The sequence below is a fragment of the Lepisosteus oculatus genome, chromosome 9 (assembly GCF_040954835.1).
Source record: "Lepisosteus oculatus isolate fLepOcu1 chromosome 9, fLepOcu1.hap2, whole genome shotgun sequence".
NCBI lineage: Eukaryota > Metazoa > Chordata > Actinopteri > Semionotiformes > Lepisosteidae > Lepisosteus > Lepisosteus oculatus.
In genome coordinates this window covers 5059558-5078742 of record NC_090704.1, presented here as the reverse complement: position 1 = coordinate 5078742, position 19185 = coordinate 5059558, and the positions used below count along the sequence as shown (strand labels likewise).

General features: G+C 40.9%; 1 protein-coding gene across 7 annotated transcripts in view; it reads right to left on the bottom strand.

Moving 5' to 3' along the window:
• Positions 1-18823, bottom strand: part of rnf220a (ring finger protein 220a) — a 174826-nt gene extending 156003 nt beyond the window's left edge. For all 7 annotated transcript variants that reach the window (XM_015355320.2, XM_015355323.2, XM_015355321.2 and 4 more), the window contains exons 1-2: positions 18737-18823; positions 7541-8355 (exon numbers count right to left, since the gene is read on the bottom strand). In XM_015355320.2, coding sequence (XP_015210806.2) covers positions 7541-8183 — 643 coding nt within the window. In that variant the 5' untranslated portion in view covers positions 8184-8355; positions 18737-18823. The remainder of the gene's footprint in view (positions 1-7540; positions 8356-18736) is intronic.
• Positions 18824-19185: the final 362 nt, after the last annotated feature.

Genomic DNA, 19185 nt, shown 5'->3' with positions numbered 1-19185 from the left:
AAGGATGTAGAGATAATCAGAGTGAGAAAAAACAGATAAACATACTTATGCATAGTTTGCACATACAGTATATACCTATATACACTGTTCACAGATAAATTGGACCTGAGACTGTGGAATAACTGACCCAGGTGTGTGTAAAGTCTTTGTGTATTTGTCTGGACACAGCCCTTCTGGAGCCCTCATTTCACAGTGTGTTGGTGTCCCGGGACACAGCCAGAGAGACCTCAGGTATCTTCTCAGCACAGGGTGAATTCTGAAAGACTACGCCTTCAGAGGGCAGTCCAGTCAGGACAAAACAGTATTGCACTGTAAAATCCATCCACAGCATCACTTGCCTTTAAAAGGGTTTGTGTGTTTGACTTACTTATATTTTTTATTCATTACATTTCTTATAAAAAGTAAAATGCACACCACTGCAAATTTTCAAGTGTAATTAATTATGTTCTACCCACACCTAAACTTAGGCAAATCCCCCCTCTCCTGTTTTCCAATCCAATGTCCTTTTCCCATGATCTTGATTTGCAACTTGGATCCTCGAGCTCCAAAATTATGTTCATCTTTGGTAAACAGTGAAAAGGGATGAAACAGATCTGAAAAAACTTTAGTCAAAGTTGGCTCAATTGAGCAAAGAATCAGCTCTCTACACAAACATTTGCCGATATAACAATCTGACCTAAAATCTTAAGCAAATACTCAAATAACTCCTAAGCCAATCCAAGGTCAACACTCAAAGAAACCTAAACTCAATAAATGAAATAAAACAAAACTTGAAGTCAAAGCTTTTGACAACCTTATCACCAGACAAGTTTTACAAAGCTGTATTTTGGTAAGTTAAGTATACTAACAGTTTTGTAACCCAGTTTCACCAGTTTTGCAACCAGTTACCAACTTCTTCTATTTATTCAGTGGAATCCAGGACATTAAAAAGCTCACAGATTAGCATTTCAGTCAAAGTTAAATGATTTTTTATATCTGATTTTCCACAAGATGCTCACTGTTGCTGATATGAATACCTAGTGAAGTATTAGTTAAGAAAACAAATGATATGGGAAGATCAGCAGTTGTAACGAAAATCCTGATTTTGATGTCTGACAGGGACACATTTCCATGTTTACCCAGTAATAAAATGATTATTGTATAATGGACATAATCCTTCTCAATCCAGGATTGGTAAACCACACTCCAACACAAAACAGATGGTTTTCTGTGTTTCCCCAAATGCGAAATATCGCCATAGATCTGAAAGACATTTTTTAATGGAATAAAAGCAAAAAATAAAAAAACGAAAACAACCTCTACATCACACGAGGAAACTTCGGAAAAGGGACTGAAAAGAAAATAAAACTGTTCTGCAACATGTCAGAGTGGTGCTGGAAACTGGGAGATCTGTTAGCAGGCTGTTCATTTAAAAATCTCATCTTTGTAGGAGCTTTGGGGGAAACAGGCTTTCAACACATCTGCATTAGACGGGTTCTCTGGAGAAATAAGCACAGTGTTTGGGCTCTTCTATTTGGATACTTAAAGAGACAGTGTATCAGTTTACTGTAATCTCAGCCTACTCTAAAACAAGGAGCTGGTGTCATCCAGGACTCTACCCTCAGGCTCCTGCTGGGACAGGCCAGGCCTGGTGGAGGCACAGTGGGAAACAGCAGGACGTTCTTGAGCCCCTGAGGTCTCCATTCCTGGCTTTCACTGGTGCCAGTTTCACTGTCACACTGGTGGCTCCTCGGTCACTGGAGTCAGGCTGAGGTGCAGCATGGGAAATACGACTGGGGGCAAATACGCAGGCAGATGTTTGAGACTTCTATCACATTGCTCTTGGAAAACATAGCTAAGCATATGGTCTACACAGCAGTAATAAACAAAAAAACGCTTCAACAATTCAGTACGGAACCAATTGCATACAAGCGATAAGTCAATATTCAACAATAAATAATTGTTTAACTACATCTGCTTAAAGCTTCACAACATCCTTTTCAATATCAGCTCCAATTACTGAGAGATTCTTGTTCCTTTTATTGTTCACGTGAGTTCCTCTTAGTATCTGCAGGGGTGCATCTGTGGTAAATTCTCTAAATAAAGTGAAAGTTTTTCTGCCTGTGACCTGATGTTATCTACAGCAGATACAGTCGACAAAATACATTTAAAATGTTTTTTTTTTAATACAGTTTGTCTAATAAACCCCAACAAGCTATTGATGTTTTACAGGTTCTATATAATCTAGGGTGTTTTGAATGCTTTTAGCTCCAGCGGCAGCTCTTCAGTGTATCATGTGACAGTTTTTTTTTTATCTAATGTGCCCCTTTAAATTTCCCTAACACTACATGCTACAGCTCATTTCAATAATCAAGGCTCCCCACCAATCTGTGTCTAATTCAAGTGCCCAAACCAACAAAGCCAGACAGGAAGCATTAATCCTTGATCTGCTCAGCAGCACAACAATGGCAAAATTATTTCTTTTTCACACATTCACAGCACCCAAGCACCTGCCTCAGGACTGCAGCCGACAGCCGGGAAACTAACAGCGACACAAAATGTATTTATAGATCCAGACCTAAAAGAAGAACCCACAAAATCTATAAGTGTATTAATGCTGAAAAAAAAATGTATTTGAAACTTCTGAGCTCTCGTTCGTTATGCATAAGAAAGTTAAAAATACATGCATGGCAAAGTGACTGGTGTGATGTTGTGGAAAACGTACCTTGACGCTCTCTTGTGCAGAATGCAAGGGCTTCCAAGGACAGTGAGCAAGAGAAAGTCAAAGAGAGGGAGAAGCCGACAGTGAGCGCACATCAGAGGACAAGCCTTTTAACATCTGGTTAAGGACTGCCAAACACCCAGAGGCAGACTAATTATTAGAACACTCTTACTTAACTTAACCTCGTCGCCAGACCGTGACGACAGAGGGAGATGGGAAGCAGGGGTGCATTTTGCAAGGATGACAAGGTTTAACTGCTGGGAGGTTGAAGCAGTTTAACTCCTCAGGCACCAGAGCTAAGCAACGTTAGGCCAGTGTTCCTAGGAATTTAGCCTGTTAACACAACTTCATGACCGTCTTGCAAAGAGGTTGGTAAAGACATGGATATGGATGGAATTGCATATTATTTCAGAAATAGCAGGAAAGACGACTACCCCAAAAATTAGGTTATTAACAAACAATGCCAAATCTTCAAAAAGTTTCAGTTTCATATACCTTTGTAAGATGGGGTAGCAGCAGACAAGACCTTTCTCAACAGCACGCCTGGGAAAACATGCTGATTTGTAAGACCTGGGGGTTCAGTTCCCAGATATGATACTGTCTCACTTCTACGCAACTCCTTCCAAAAACTTTCAACTATCTTTAAAAGAAAAGCAAACATCGCTTGCCCTGTTGAAGACATCTGCTCTTTGAAAAAGACAACATGTTTAAACAGCTGTCGGAACACACTGTTCTTTTGAACGTTTTCGACGAAACTCAAAAATAACCTAACTGTCCCTGTAATAGATATCCTTCTGCGCGGCGATTAAGAAACATAGACGGAGAGGAAAAAAGACAGCGAGACAGACAGACCTGGTGTTCAGCATTCCCCGGACCAATAATGGGTAGAACCTGAGCGATGTGTTAAATCAATTGTTAATCTCAGTTCTAATGCCAAAGACGCCAGTTTCTCAAGTGCCCAGTTAACCAGTCACTGGCCACTCCTGGGTTAAAGCCAATCCCAGTGCCCGTAAATCAGGGGAATTTATGAAGACAGTCTGAAATGGCTCGCAGGTAGGTCACGGCAGGAAGGAAGCCCGTGTGTCCATGTTTTGTTGTTTTAAGGATTTTTTTTTTATTTCAGCTGTTCAGGAAGGAAGCCGGGGTCTGCGTTTTGACTCAAACATTGCTGATTACTCATCCTTTGCTTTTTATCTCTCATTTTATCTCCATCACACATCCCCACTTTTTGTTTTTCGCAGTCCAGTTCGGTTGTGTGGTCTTAAGCTTCAACAAACTGAACAAACTCTTTGAAAAGACAACCTTAGCTGGTGACCCTCTCTCAGCTCAAAACTTTATTTTCCCTTCTTGTAATGTGCATCGAAGAAACCCCAGGCATACAATCTGCAGCTATTGCATTGTCTTCCTGAACCCCCTAATTCTGTCCTATAGCAGGCTTCACCTTGACTTGTTCAAAGGCCATAATTTAGGTGGATTTTCTGACATAAGCTGAAATCAAAATAACACACAGGGCTTGACAAAACCACCTTCCAATTGCGCTACATTTAAGGAAAAGTCAAATGCATGGATGTATATTACATTCAATGTCACTCAGACTCTATAAAAGACTTACTAAATTCAAAATCGATAAGATGCATGAAAAAACAATACAAGTTGTAAGTAAGTGCAGCTAAACTATGTTCATTTGCAAGTCTGACCCGTATCTATACCATAGTATCAAAAGCTAATTTAAACAAAACAAATATGATTCTGTTCCTATCACCTAGTTTTCACAGTTTTTTTTTCAGGCTTTATATCCACTGTCCTTACTCAAGATTGTGATGAGGCACTTATTTAAATAAAGGGTGTTGGGAGTTTGGAACAAGATGATCAGTCATATTATTGAAAACAATACCCTGTATTCTTAGATTCTCAGATCACGTGACTACAAGCAAGCTAACTTGCTAGATGGGCAAAATGCCCCACTCATGTTTGCAACATGGAGGTCAGTGATAGTGGCAGGAAAAGGAGCTAAAGAAATAGTCAGAAAAGCAGCAAAAAAGCTACAATTTGTTCTTGTTTACATATATAAATGAGTGAACTATGGATGATATAAAATTATACAAGTATAAAGTCCCGATAGGTGTGCTTCTATCCCCATGGTTTTCCAGCCAATGACTATGTTTCATCTGGAAGAACTATTCGGACTTTCAAAATAAAATCTCTCCTAAGTGGAGATACGCTTTGGCATTAAGTTGTGGTCAAAAAGATCAAATCACTTTGTTTAATTTTTAGCAGCAGATCTTCTAACAGAAGGAAGTAAAACGGCAAGCCTGATCTGCACCATTAAGATTTTGAGTTTAGTGCAAAGAGGACACGCTGTTCCTGGAGTGACAGTCAGCAGTAAGGGATCCAGTCAAGGGGAACCGAATTTAAGTCTCTTATATAAAAGTGCTGGGAGTTCAATTGCATTAGGGCTCTTGGTGGGCCTGAGCTTTAATCTAATTAGACACAGCTAAAAAAAAAGCCTCTAGTCCTGAAAATCTGTTTTTCCTAGCAGATACAGGTTAGGACTCTGAACGGTTCGGCACTGCTCCTCTGCTCTCCCAGCTAATGCCGAGCAGAGAGGCAGGACTCAGCCGAGACACACCGACGACGACTCTGCAGCAGGGATGCGAGAGCACATGTTAATCGAATGATATAAATGTCAGCTTAATACAAACGCGAGGCAAGACAGATCTGAAGGGCTCTATAATTGTTAGGTAATTCCACAAGCAAGGCTGTAGCCCATTTCACTAATTCCTGTTAGTATAACCCAAACTCGCAAATGAAGTGCTTCTTGTTAAAACCCTGGAACTACTTTCTCTCCATATGCACCCTGGTCTCTCAGTAGATGTATCTCCATTTTATAGATTCACAGTCTTTTATCTGCCCAGCTCTGACAGACCAGGAGGTTAGCTTTGCATTAAAGTGTAGGTACTTTCTGTAAAAAAGCTACTGTTCCTCTCTGAAAACACACGGCACAGGGCTCCGTTCCTGTGTCTTCAGAAACAGAACAGCTCTTTCCCTTCTGTCAGTTTTGCTGTCTGATCAGTAGAAACTTTATATGCCACTCTGATCTTACTTTCATCTATAGCAGAGTTGTGAGCAAAGATGTTAATATTTTTTCTGTTTTGATATCCTTGACACTAACAAAGTCCGGGGATGTGCTCTATGTGAGCCATACAATTATATGCACCAATAATGATCTCCTGTTTTTCCTACAACAGAAAGACTGTTTTTCCACAGATTTGTCAGAGGAACTGTACCGACGCTTACGTGGGGTCAATAGCTGAGTCATTTTGTTTGAATTGAATTCTGCCACAGCTGTGCAATGTCCCTATTACCATTGCAGAACCCTCAACTGCACATCAAAACTTACATTCTCAACTAAGTCACATCATCCCAGGATCTGTATTGTAGTTCAGCAGAGAAAATACACCTGGTAGCATTACCTTAATGGATTACCAGCAACCACAAAACAATCGTCACAACTTTTACACTCATGGATATCGGTGCTTTTTCAACATGTAGGGTTGTTCTTCTTGACATCAAGATGCTTTTTACAAACAAACATATAAAACAAAATCGGGACACGCCCCTACCATTTACAGATATTAACACCCCATGAGCCATAACTAAACTGCAAAAAACTGAACTAGATCGTGTATGTGCTTCTACAGCAGAGAAAATCTGACACTTAAACACTAGGGACACATGCTACAGGCACGGTCAGAAGGGGACTGGTATTGAGAGACTGCTTCAACAGGGACATAAAGAGTAAGTCAGAAAGGTGAGCTGAAGGAAGCCCACTCCTCTGTAACCTTTCTCAATGAGTCAGAGCAGGAGTGTGGCAGGCAGGACGACTCAAGAGAGAGGGTGAGAGCAGAGGAGTTCTGGGCTAATTGTCGAGCACACCCATCAGTGTGCACGAGTACCTGATGACAGTTTTGAGTGAGCGCTGAAGTGAGTGACCGGTTGTGAGAGAGCGACCGAGTGCACAACCAGCTGACGGTGTCAGCGACCGAGGAGGCTGCAGCGTGGAGGTTTGTAAGAACATGCAAGAGAGGGGGCTCTTCTGGTGCTGCACAGCAGCATCTCAGCGGGAGCTGTCCTGTGGAGTGGGCCCTTTGCATTTCAAAGGGTGGCTCTGTCTTAGCAGCCAGGGAATTGTGCTTTTGCACTAAAAACAGCCAGGCCTCAGATCCAATTCCTCCAGAATGGATAATGTTGTTATTTGACATTTGTCTGCACAGGGCTGCAGCAGAGTGCATTTTTTCCCCGACAAGACTGGTGCAAACTCTTGCCGCTGTGAGCGGAGCGTGCTGAGGCCGTAAAGGTAATGAGGGCTTTGTTCCCTTTGTCAGAAAAGGCTCCCTGTATCACTCTGAGTGCGGGTCTGTAATGGGAATTTCTTAAAGGGAAATAGGTGTCTTCCCGGCAAAGCAACTACCCATGGTGAGTCCGAGCTAAAAAAAAACAGAGAAGCAACTTGTTTTGCACACTTAATTTAAGAGAAGGTGGGTGCACGTATTTATTCTTGCCTAAAGGTAGCGTAAAAGGCTCATTCTCTGATTTGTCACCGCAGCCCAGTGTTTCGCCAGACAAAGCTAGAGCCCACTCCACTGGACGATGGGCGGGTGGTCGTTTCTCCTCTCTACAGAATCCTCAGGACCGGAAAAGAACAAGAAGTACGAAGCAAAGCCCGTTCGCTCTGTGTCAGGCCGTTTCGGGCCGCGGGCGGGGCCCGGCGACTCCCGGGTCGCCGTTTAAGGAGCGAACACGAGGAGGGTCTCGGGCGGGTTCCGCGCAGGTACTCACAGCGGTCGTTGCGGTCCTCTGGGCTGGAGGAGGCCTCGCGGTCCGATAGGAGGCCAGAGACGGCAAAGATCTTCTTGCCAGCCTCCTCGGCGGCCTTTAGGGACCCCGGCGAGCTGGTGGGGATCTGTGCGCCCCCGTAGTCGTATTCCTTGCCCTCGGCGTCTGAGTAGCGCAGGTGGGGCGAGGCGTCGGCCTCCAGGCAGCCCTTCAGTCTCTTGGCGGGGGTGAAAGCGGACTGGTAGCCGCTGCCATCGCGGTCCTCGGGGGCCGAGGCGAAGGGGCGGAAGGCGCCCACCCCACTGTGGTTCAGCATGCTGATGGGAGAGCAGTCCAGGTTGGGGGGGGCAAACTGGGGGTGCAGGTGGAGGAGGGAGGGGGGGAAGTCGCGATTGGGGAAGCCCCCCGGGACCGCGCCCTGGCGGTGGTACATGGAGGCGAAGGTGTAGGAGCCGTTGGTGAAGGGGATGTGGACGTCCTTGTCCACGGAGACCGGAACCCCGAAGGGGCGCGGCTGCTGGCAGGGGATGGAGGCGTCGCGGCTGGCTTCCGCGGTCGAGGCCAGCACCATCAGGGCCGGAGAGGCCAGGGGGTTGGGGAGGTAGGAGGAGCTCTCCATCTTGAAGGCGGCTCGGTGTAAGTCCATCTGGAGTCGTGTGCAGTGGGCCCAGGAGGGCTGCTGGGGGAGTACGGGGAGGCACGGGCGGGTGAGGGTGGGGTGGGGAGGAGGGGGGGGGGGGTCAGAGAGACAGTCAGCAATCTGCACTGGTTCAGAAGGCGCCTATGTCACTGCAAAGTCATTCTCGGAAGGTCACCTCCTGCAAAGAAGAAGAAACGAACGTGAAGAAAGCTCCGGAAGGCACTAAACAGAACAGTCATACAACAGAAGTTAGCCGTTAAATATCGATCCTTGTTTTCTATCTCCACGCTTTTGGTCCTACATGGATCATCGGCTGTGTATTGCCCATCTCGAGCAAAGAGACCCCATCCAGGCCCGCAGATAACAGCCGCATGCTCGTATCGCTCATCTTCCCAGCATCCCCGCGGCCCGGTGAGTGTGGGCCAGCTCGTGCACAAGTTCTCGTGACCTTAATGGGATTGCAGAGAGGATCCGATAAAGGTAAAATATCGGACTGTCATCTTTACGGGAAAGCTTTAGAAGACAGTCTGTAAATGAATGAATTAACTCCTCCTCCCCTCTGGCCCACACCCAGAAGAAGAAGAGGTTCTTGTGCTTTCATTCCAGTTTAAATATTTCACTGCTTTCTCCTCTAGGTCACTCTTTTAACCTGTGGACTCCTGGTAGCAGCCTTCATAATTGAATCAGCAATTAGGCATGGCGAACAGCCCCTAATGAAAAGTCATTTTTCTGCAAACAGGGCACTTTTCTCAAAACACTACACTTGTAAAAAGTAACAATTTACCATTTACAAAAATGTTTTTTTTTGCCAGTCTAGTAATATAAACAAACCGTTCTCCTAAATTGTTCTTCATGATTAAATAATAAAAAACACTGTTCACAGGAGCAGAGATAATTCCTCTCTTACTGCTAGAAAACTGTACAAAATACCCTTTGTGACATCAAAGAAACTCAAGAGGAATTTCCTTTGAAATTTTAAAGGGATCAGCTGTCCAGAATACTCATTTAAATTGATTTCAAACCTGACATGCACATTAACACACTGTGGACATTCGCTATAAATCACAAAGCCTTTACGTTATTACATAGGTAGCAATGGAATGTGCAGTTGTATACAGCCTCGTGCTACAGAATGCAGCTTTGCATTATGACTGATGACACACATTACTGAGCTCTTTTTATATTTATGCCTGAAAATAAAAAAGTCACAATAATAAAAGGTGTCTATATCATTTATACTGTGTATTTCTTCTGTATCAGTTCCGTTTTTTTTCTGAATAACCTTAAAAAATGAGTCAGGCAGGTGCTGATAGCAAGGTAATACAGTGATAAGTGCCCGGATATTTCAATTTTATTATCATTACCATCAACACAGCGAGTCAATGTGAAGCTGACAATCCAATAAAATGACACACGATATCCCCCTTATGGTTGCTCAAAACCATAAGTAGGCTGAGTGTTCTACAGATGTGCTAATCATTTCTTCCCTCTTCAAAGGCTGTGCCCAGCTCTGTATCAACAAGAACAAATCTTCTGCACTACAGCGATCGAACAGAGACGCGTGCCTAGCTGTCCGCAAGCCTGAGGAACAGTGACAGCCAGGTTTCTCATTTGATGGAGAGAGCGCACTGGTGTCTTCCATCAGCAGACTACACAGAAGGGAGACCGGAGCAGCTCAGGATTGGAAGACCCCCAGTAATTAACCTTGGTGTACATTTTAGCAGCTTGCTCATGTTTTAAGGATAAATCACAGCTTGATAAGAGTAGGGGAAAGGATAATAAATGATTTTTAACAGGATGACATAAGTATTGTTTTAATGCCTTGCCATCCAGTTTACTAATTCAAAATACATCAGCTAGGCTACGAAATCCTTTACCTGTAGTCATTTTAGCAAGTCACACAAGATTACGCATTTATTTTTCTTAATTTATGATGGACACCAGCTTTCCTATTTGCAAATGACACTTAATGAGCAACCTTTTGTTTTTCATAGCAATTCTAAGGCACTAAATGTACCTTCTATTTATTATTAAATTATTGTCTACAGAACTCTATTTAAAAAAACAAAGCTGTATAATTCAGTTGTTGTTGGGTTTTTTTTTTTTGGGGGGGTGGGGTTGTGTGTCTTCCAATCTAAATTACTGCTTGTTTTGTCCGTTTATTTTGCTGGTGGTGGTAGTCTGGAAAACGCTGTGAAACACAGTCATTTAAAAGCTGGTGTGTTAAACACCAGCTTTTAAATGGGGGAGCCTCTTGGAACAACAAATCTGCATTAAGTAGTATGAAACTTCTGTATAAAATCGATGTAAACAAACATGGAAAACTTAAATTCCACCAGATAGCTTCTATTGTTAGGGTGGAAGAAGTGTATGAGCCCTGTAACTGTCAAATGTACGGACTGTTGACAGCCGTGAAGTAAGGGTTAAGTACCACATTCACATTTTATTACAAGAACAGGCCAGACACTGTCATTTGATCCCCACCAAACACAAATCACACACAGACATTAGGAGACAGAGCTTCAAAACAGAGACAGCTTTCACCACACCGCAGTAATACTAATTATTATTACTACTCCTCATTGTACTGCCGTTATTACTTTAATTATAGAAAATAGCAACTTTTTGTCTGTCGCATAGCAGGACTTGTCTTAATGACAGCAGTTTAAAAATCGATGCCGCATAAACCAATTAGCCTTCCTTGTACAATACGCTTTTGCGGGACCTAAAAAGTATTTAAAAAAATAGGGACCTGCAATTGTCGCAATGACACTGATCTCTTTAAAACCGCTTAAAACTGATTTATTCTGTCATTACCTGCCCAGAGATGGGGTCTTTTAGGCGAATGGTTATGCACTTTAGCGTGACATCTTACTGTTGTTGCTCAGCTGAATATACAAAAATGATATCAAACGTTTTCCAGTATTAAACCTGTAAATTAAAATGTCTGCATTCTCGAAACAATTTGAGAACCACCTCTGCCCTACAGCAGACAAGTTACTCTGTATTCACAGCAGCTTGTGTTAGGTGTAGGCCAGGGAAGAGTCGATACTATTATAAATACAGTAATCTGCCTTTGGCAGCATAGCAGGATACGACGACAAAGTTCAGATTTCCTTCTGAATTAGTATCAGGTACGGCTCAATGAATGAAATCTACTACCAAATGTGCTATTTAATAATGCTTTACAGCCGCACATTAAAAACCCAGAGTATCTCTGAAAACACCGAGACGTGATTCAATTTCAAGAGCTTCAACACAGCAAAGGACAATGATACTTGCGAATACTAACAGAATCAATAACGCCAGTCCACATGATTCTGTACGGAAGGTATCTGCATGTCTCATCTGTGTGGTAGCATGACAAATAATAGTAACAATACACTGACCACCATGTAAAAGCATTTTAAAAAAATGTTGGATTCTAGATTAAAAGTAGAATATGAGCATGCAGCCCTTGGAATATAATAAGGGGCTATTGTTTGCCTTGTTTACTTTCAATTTTTTTAAATATAAATATTTAAATCTTTTTTAATCTTGCAACTGGATCTAGCCCTGGTGATCTGCTGTACATAGGACTGCTGAGGATGATAGCTGTTTTCAAAATCTTTAGCATAAGCATATTGTTGCTATCAGAGTGCACATAAATTCAGAATATTTTCCAAATTTATTTTGTTTGGAGCGGCAGAGACTGAGCAATAATACATTGTCCTGTTATATCATTTTGAGGTTAGAGGCACCCCCCCAAAAAAAAAATTATACTTTTCTTGACCTCCCCTGACCATTAATCTAGTGTCTTATCTCGTCTGTTTCATCTCAACCACCTGTTCTAACAAAATCTTCCAATCGAGCCCTGTTTATTAACAAGGTGTCTGGTTAACTGCACTGCTGTCCAGCCGTGATCCAAAACGGCATTTCTCACCTGACTTCAATACACATATCGGCTCCTAAAACCATTTTTCTGTTAGGAGGCAAAGTGAAATTGCACCCTTTATTCCTTGATCTTTTGGTCAGCAGTCTCAGCGTTTTGAAAAGCTGTTTCCTTAGTTTACCAATTGCACCGTTGAAGTCCTGCTGGCTAACCACTGGATCTTTAGGAATAGATAATACGCACAATGGGAGAGGCAGCCTGCCTTTAAGCTATTGACAACAACTTGTTGGCCAGCTAGACTTATAAAACACCACAGACCAATTCAGCTACCAAGGCTGTCTACTAATTATGGTAAAAGAGTCTTTGCATATTCCACTGCTTATCCAACTAAGGTTTTAAAAAAAAGCGGTTTAGCAGAAATCCTGCCTTTTCTGTTTGCACATGGAAATGAGGAACACAGTTTTAGCCTTGCTGCCCTAACGTGAAACTATACTTCTTTTATCCTGTCTTGATTTCTAAAAATGACGTAATCAAATATATGTACAGTACAAACACGCTAACTGTGAAACAACAGGAGGCATTTTGATTACCTGGAATTTGGCTTAAGTGGTGATGTCATTGCACAACCAAACAGTGAAATCACCTTTTGCATTTATGACAAGGGCACCCCTTTCACTCCTGGGCTATAACTCCCCAGAAAGATCAGAAGCGACATCGTGGCCAACTGACAGAAATCAATTACTCACAACCATTCAGCTCATGCCTTTTTGGCTGCGGTGAGAAAAGTACCTAAACTTATATATTATTTTTTTGCGCATTAAAACAGCTGGACCAAAACTACCCAAGAGTGCATTTGTGCAAAACCTTAATTTATCCGCTTCCCTTCTATTTATCTGTGGATTGCCCACAACATTGACTTTAATGCTGGTAATTCATGCACCCATGCAGTGTCAAATATTCATTAAAAAAATATTTGTTTTAAAACAAAACCCTGCCAGTACAGTAAGTAACAGATAAAAATCCAGTTAGGAAAAACAAATACATTTAAGTTTAAGCAAAGAAAAAAATCAATTGTTAATTAATTAGAAAATAAACAGGGTCCTTTTAAATATAATGTTTATATTATGCCACATGTTTTTTTTTTACAAATAGCTAAAGGCTGAAATGGGATCTTTCAGTTTTTAACTCCTAATCTTTTTCTTTCTTTTTTCCCAAATCAATCCTCTTAAATTGTATCAATTTGTCCCGATTTAAAAATGGGAAGTGCCCGTTCCCAGGGGTATATTGTTCAGATTCGCATTACGAACAGGACATAAGCATATGTCAGACTACTGACTGCACAACACCTAAAGCTCCGAGACGAAAAAGCCCAAACTTACAGACCCAAACAAATGCTCCCCATACTCCTTATCTAAAAGCCTTTGAACAGCAGGACAATTCACGAGCAATGGGTCCGGTCCCAAAAATTCTTTGAAGAGCTGGAGTCTTACACAGCAGGCTTCAATAATGCCCTCAAACTACAACCCATTACAAAAAATAAATGACTTTTTCAAAAAGATGCAGCAAAACTCCCACATCTCTTTTCTGTAAAAATAAACACCTTTAGAAACCAAATAAACATTAAACAATGCATATTTATGGCCTCCTTTAATGAGCATATACCCAAAAAAACCTCACAGAACTATAATTTTGCAATTCATTAAACAACATTAGTTAAGAGTGCGATATTTAGGGTTTTACAACAGTACTATTAATTTGAGAGAAAGAGGGAGCAATCAAAAATGTGTATCAGTGAAATAGCCAAAGAAGTGTTCCTTATGCTGTATTGCTTCCCAGAGATCACAGCCTCTTGCCACACTCTGCCGTGAGTAAGATAACAATTAACAGAGGTTAAGGTTTTCTTTTAACTTTGTACTCTAATCACAGCAACATTGTATAGTCATATATTAGAGAAACTGAAATAGGGTCACTTTAGTATCACACAGCCAAGCACAATTACAATCCCGATTTGAAGCCCTTGAATTGGCTCTGCAAATATAACCGCAATTTTCACCATTTAAAATGATCTCGTGGTCATTTAAAATGAGGAGAAAAATGTTTGTTTTCACCATCGACAAATGACAGTTCTCCAGGAATCTGTTTCATTCCTTCAAAAAGTCGCGCTGTTATTTTTCTGAAGACTCCACTGCTAAATCCTAGTAGGGGCCCAACCCTATAAAACCTTCGAAAGGCACTCCAGGTACCGCGAAGAAGCAGTCACATAGTCTGAGCACACAGATTCGGCTGAGAAACCACTGCTTTCATGCTCCCTGCTGAGACATACGCTACACAAAATTATTTCTAGATAAACTATTCTTTTTTAAAAATATATTTTTGTGACTGGGCTAGAACCCATTCTCCTCTCTGTATATTACAGAAATTAAACTCCTTTTCTTCCTAGCACAGCTTGCAGCAAGACTCATATATCTGAAACACAAGCGTGGGTACAGACAATACTAGGAAGACTGCAGGAGCACATTGATCAAGGATAACACTGATGTTAAAACTCATTTTAACTCTACTTGTTATGCTTGTATATTCTGAAATGCAACAATCCAGTGCTTTAAAAAAGCAGCTCTAAATTTCCTTTGATGGCAGTAATTATCTAGGTTGTTCATGACAAATGTTATTTAAGTGAAGAGCGTATCAGCACATCACAACATGAAGAAGAGCCCAGAACAAAATACTCTTTTCCAAGCTGGGCCACGATACCCCAAAAGCTGTTAGGGTATCATATATCGAGGGTCATCAAGCCTCAGCAATTTTGAAAATCAATACTTAACATGTTTTCTATGTCAAAGTATCATCTGCGTTTGTGTCAGAATCCCCCCCCCAAAAAGCACTTCGCTTGCACTAACAAAACAGACACTTTAAAACCCTTTATTAATCCAGGTTGGAGGTAGCATGTTGATTTTTTCTTCTCTTTTTAACTTTATCTTTCCTATCTCTCATGGCAAAAAAAAACAACACTCCCTAATTGTTCTCCAGAAAGGAGTAAGTGTTTCATTCCGCCTGCTCACTCTCTGATTTTTAATTCCACACCGTGCACAAATCCAGATTAAAATAACTCTGGCTATTGATCCAGGCACTGGAATTGACATTAATTTTAGTTCACTTCTCACTTTGCAAAGGGATCAATAGGAAGCAATAACAGCTGACATCGCTGCTGAAAGGGACAGAAAAGAAGGACTCAGGATGAAAATCGAAACACCGCCAAATAAATCATCAGTTACTTTTTCCCCTTTACTTTCTTTCTATCCATCTCTCTGAACCACATCAGGCAACCTGAAACCCAACTGTAAGTATCCATTATTGCACTAAATATATCAATAGGGAAATCCATCTGAAGAAACCAAATCAGAGATAAGAAATTATGTGATATGGTTGTGGAGGATGTGTACAAACATCACAATGTCGACAATCTAAGCACAAACAGAAAGAGAGGATAAATAATGGCAATGTGGCACAATGACCATTTTTGTCTGCTTCTAGCTTGAAAACAAAAAAAAAGTTCAATATTTCATACCGGTCCACCAATGGGTGATTTGTGCAGCAAACACAATTTGTAACCAATCTTCCCTATTTGACTCCTAATTCCATCATATCCCTGCATTCACTTTTCATATTTCAACTTTCTAACTCAGAATTCATTGTATTACCCTGTGCATCCCAATAATAATTCACAATTAACAAATTTGTTTCAATGTGACCATGGTCTTTGCAGAGGATAATTCAATTTTTCCATTGGCCCGAGATGAAATATAGTATTCCACTCTAAAGAAAAACGAATTAAATAAATTCACGTAACTACAGACGATTTGTAATGAAAGAAAAAAAAAGGGTGAAATTGGTTTAACGCCAGTGACCATAAAATGCATCATGTAACAAACACACTGCCGGAACGTTTTCTTTTAAAATGAAACATTTTTCAAATGTGTTTCATCTTGCCTTTTAAAGGGAAATAAATGCGACACATAGCATACTTCTGACGTTCTGTAGAATATATCATCATTCACAACACAGTAGCGCACCAAGACAGTTAAGTTGTGTTATTAAGTACTCTCCTGCCTTATAATAACCCTCTATACTTCGCAGGCTGACCAGTAATCGAACGGTCTGCTAATTCTTGTGTTTTATCACTAGAGACAAACTCAACAGTCAGCGCAATAAACGATAAACTCGAGTATCATGTCATTTTGGAAAAGCACCTTCTCACACAGACACTATTCGTGAAATGCAGCTAAATAAAGGAACTATTAGCAAAATTCAAACGACATTAAACGTTAAGAGAGTGATATGATCTGCGCATTTCAAGGATTCTAAAAGGGAACCAAATTAATCAGAAACGGTTAAAAAAAATAAAAAGTCGGGCAAGTAGAATTAAAAAATGATTGAATTCGATTGCTTCAGAAAATATCAAAAATAGCAGTCGCTTCTAAAACCAGATATTAATACATGCCAATGCAAAATTTGATAATACTATCAAAATGTGATTTACATTTTTTTAATTTGATATTTTAACTGTTATATCACAAATCGTGTTTGTTAAAAGTCTGCGACTTACACAATTTAATGCAATTCACTGTATGGTTACACATAATTAAAATTACCATTATTTATGATAGTGTATTAATTCTACGCCGTGGTGTCTAAAATGTTTTATCTTTAATTGGGTAGAAGGAATAAAAATATTTTCTGGGGCGAGCCGGACCATTAATTCTCGGGTAGCATTTATGAGCGGGGCAGAAATTCGCAGTGAACTTTAAAACGGCTTTATTTTCCTCGAATAATTGGCCACATCATTAAACTGCTACCAAACTTAACAAGGAAAAAATTGTCCTGTAATTTTAAAAGTGGCTTTAGGGGTTAGAAAACGTTTTTTGGGGGAAATAAAATGCTCCACACCGATAATAAGCCCAAGCGAAGAGGCATGTTTTTTAAGCTCTGAATCAGCTGTGAACTACAGGGCAGGTCTGATATAGGGACTAGTTCTAGGTCGCGGAATAAAAATATTTTAATGAAAGTTTTGGAACAGAAGATTCGGTGTTCCCGAATAGTCCTTTTTTAAAGAAAATACTGTCGCCACGTCATTGTTTCAGACAGCAGGCTTTCAACTCTTCAGTTAAGCGGAACCCTTCCTGATATTCAATAAGGCGTCGTTAATAGCAGGATGTTAAAATTGCTGTGGTCCTCAGTAAACAGGTGTTTCCCCTCGCCTGCTGACGAGAATTCGAGTTCCCGATTTGAGGTATCACTGTTCTAAGGAAATCAAAACTGAATACTGACACCTGCTTGTAATATCTCGACTTGGGAACATGCACGCCACTGAATCTCCGTTTGCTTTTAAAAATACTACCGCAGGAACGGGCGCACTTCTTTATTTGAAACTTTCGAAAATGCACCCGTCACCCGCAGGACCAATTTTGGATTGTTTTAATACTTTTTAAAAAAAATAATCGACAGCACGGTCATTAAAGAAATATTTATATCCATGTCGCTTTATTTTCCAGTAGGACGTAAACGGTATTATTAACCCATTAGGATAATGTGAAATTCATTAAGCCGATCTGTTTTTAAAAGATTCCTTATTTTCTGACAAATGCAAACACGTGCATGGTTTTTAGGTATAAACACATATGCACTCTATGGATATACTGTCATTACGTGCGTGAAAATTTAGAAAAAGGGACGCGCATTCTCTTCCGCGCTTTCATTTAAAAAAGTGGTCTCCATTAGACATACTGTACATTAAAAAAATAAACGTTTCTCTACACTGAAAAGTCGTCATCGAATTTGACAAAATGGGGAAATTAAACAAAATACTTTGTGCATGTCTTACTAGATCCAAACATTTAAATTTCCGCTTAATTTCAAGTTTCTTTTTATTTTGAATCATGCAAACCGTGAGCAAAAACTAGATGACTGCTCAGCCGCCGGTTGTAACTTTCTAAAGAAACTATCCGTTTGATATAAAAAAAAACAGTTAAAAAAAAGATAAGATCCCAGCTGCTTTATCGGTGTCCAAACTTTGTACATAGTAAAGACCTTGAAAAATGAACGGCAAAAAAATATTAAAAGTTTTTTTTTTAACTTGGCATAAAACGCATGAAGTCAATCGCAGCACGGGTGTGGGGGTTTAATTGAACCCTTGGTAAAATGTTCAGCGAGTTTCCAAAAGTGATCTGCCAAAGAGTCCACGAGCATCACATCCATGGCAACAGAAATGCACAACACGCGCGCAAATACCCTCAAAGGCAAAGTTGCAAAAGGAAATAAAATCATAAAAAAAACACCCTCCATACTTACAAGGCATTCCAGCTGGATGTGTAATATGTATTGGGGAAAAAAAAAGATTGAAAACGCAGAACTACAGAAAATCAATACGGATCGATGATAATAGCAATAACAGTATGTACCCGCTAAGGGGGAAAGAAAAAAACGTGACGGAAAATCAAAACTAATATTTAAAAAAACAAAAACAAAAACAAATCAACCCCGGGAAAGATTTCGACATCTGTTCTAAACTATCGTTTTCATCTTTACAAAAACTGTACATGAGACAAGGGGAGGGGATTGCTCAACTTGAAATGAAAGTTAGCAGATAACCAGATCAAAACCAGTCCCTTCCTCGGGCTCGGAGAGTACTTACGGTGTTCAAAACAATCCCTTTGGAGATTTCGTGCGGCTCTTTCTCGGCGCTCAGAACAGACACCTCGCACCGAAGGCTGCCGTGTAGGTGACGGAGAGACAAGTGGAGTAAAAAACCATGAAGCGGAGGGAGAAGTTGAGCCGGACAAGGAGAAGGGAGCAGGCTGCGGCGCAGAAAGAGAGCTGGCCCCTGCCAGTGTGTGGAGAGGATGGTATCAGTTGCATGTACGGATGAGAAGGAATTTGTGTTGAGTAGCGCGCACACACACACAAAAAAAAGCGCAAGAGAGGTCGGATCTTGTACTGGAGTGCCGCTCTGGTACAAGGTACAGTGCTGCCTCTCAGCGCCTGCTTCGCTCATTGACTGACATTCCCCCCTCTCTCTCTCTCTCCCTTCTGCCTCCACTCCTCCTCCTCCTCCTTTCCGTCTCCCCCAGGGGATCTCAGTGC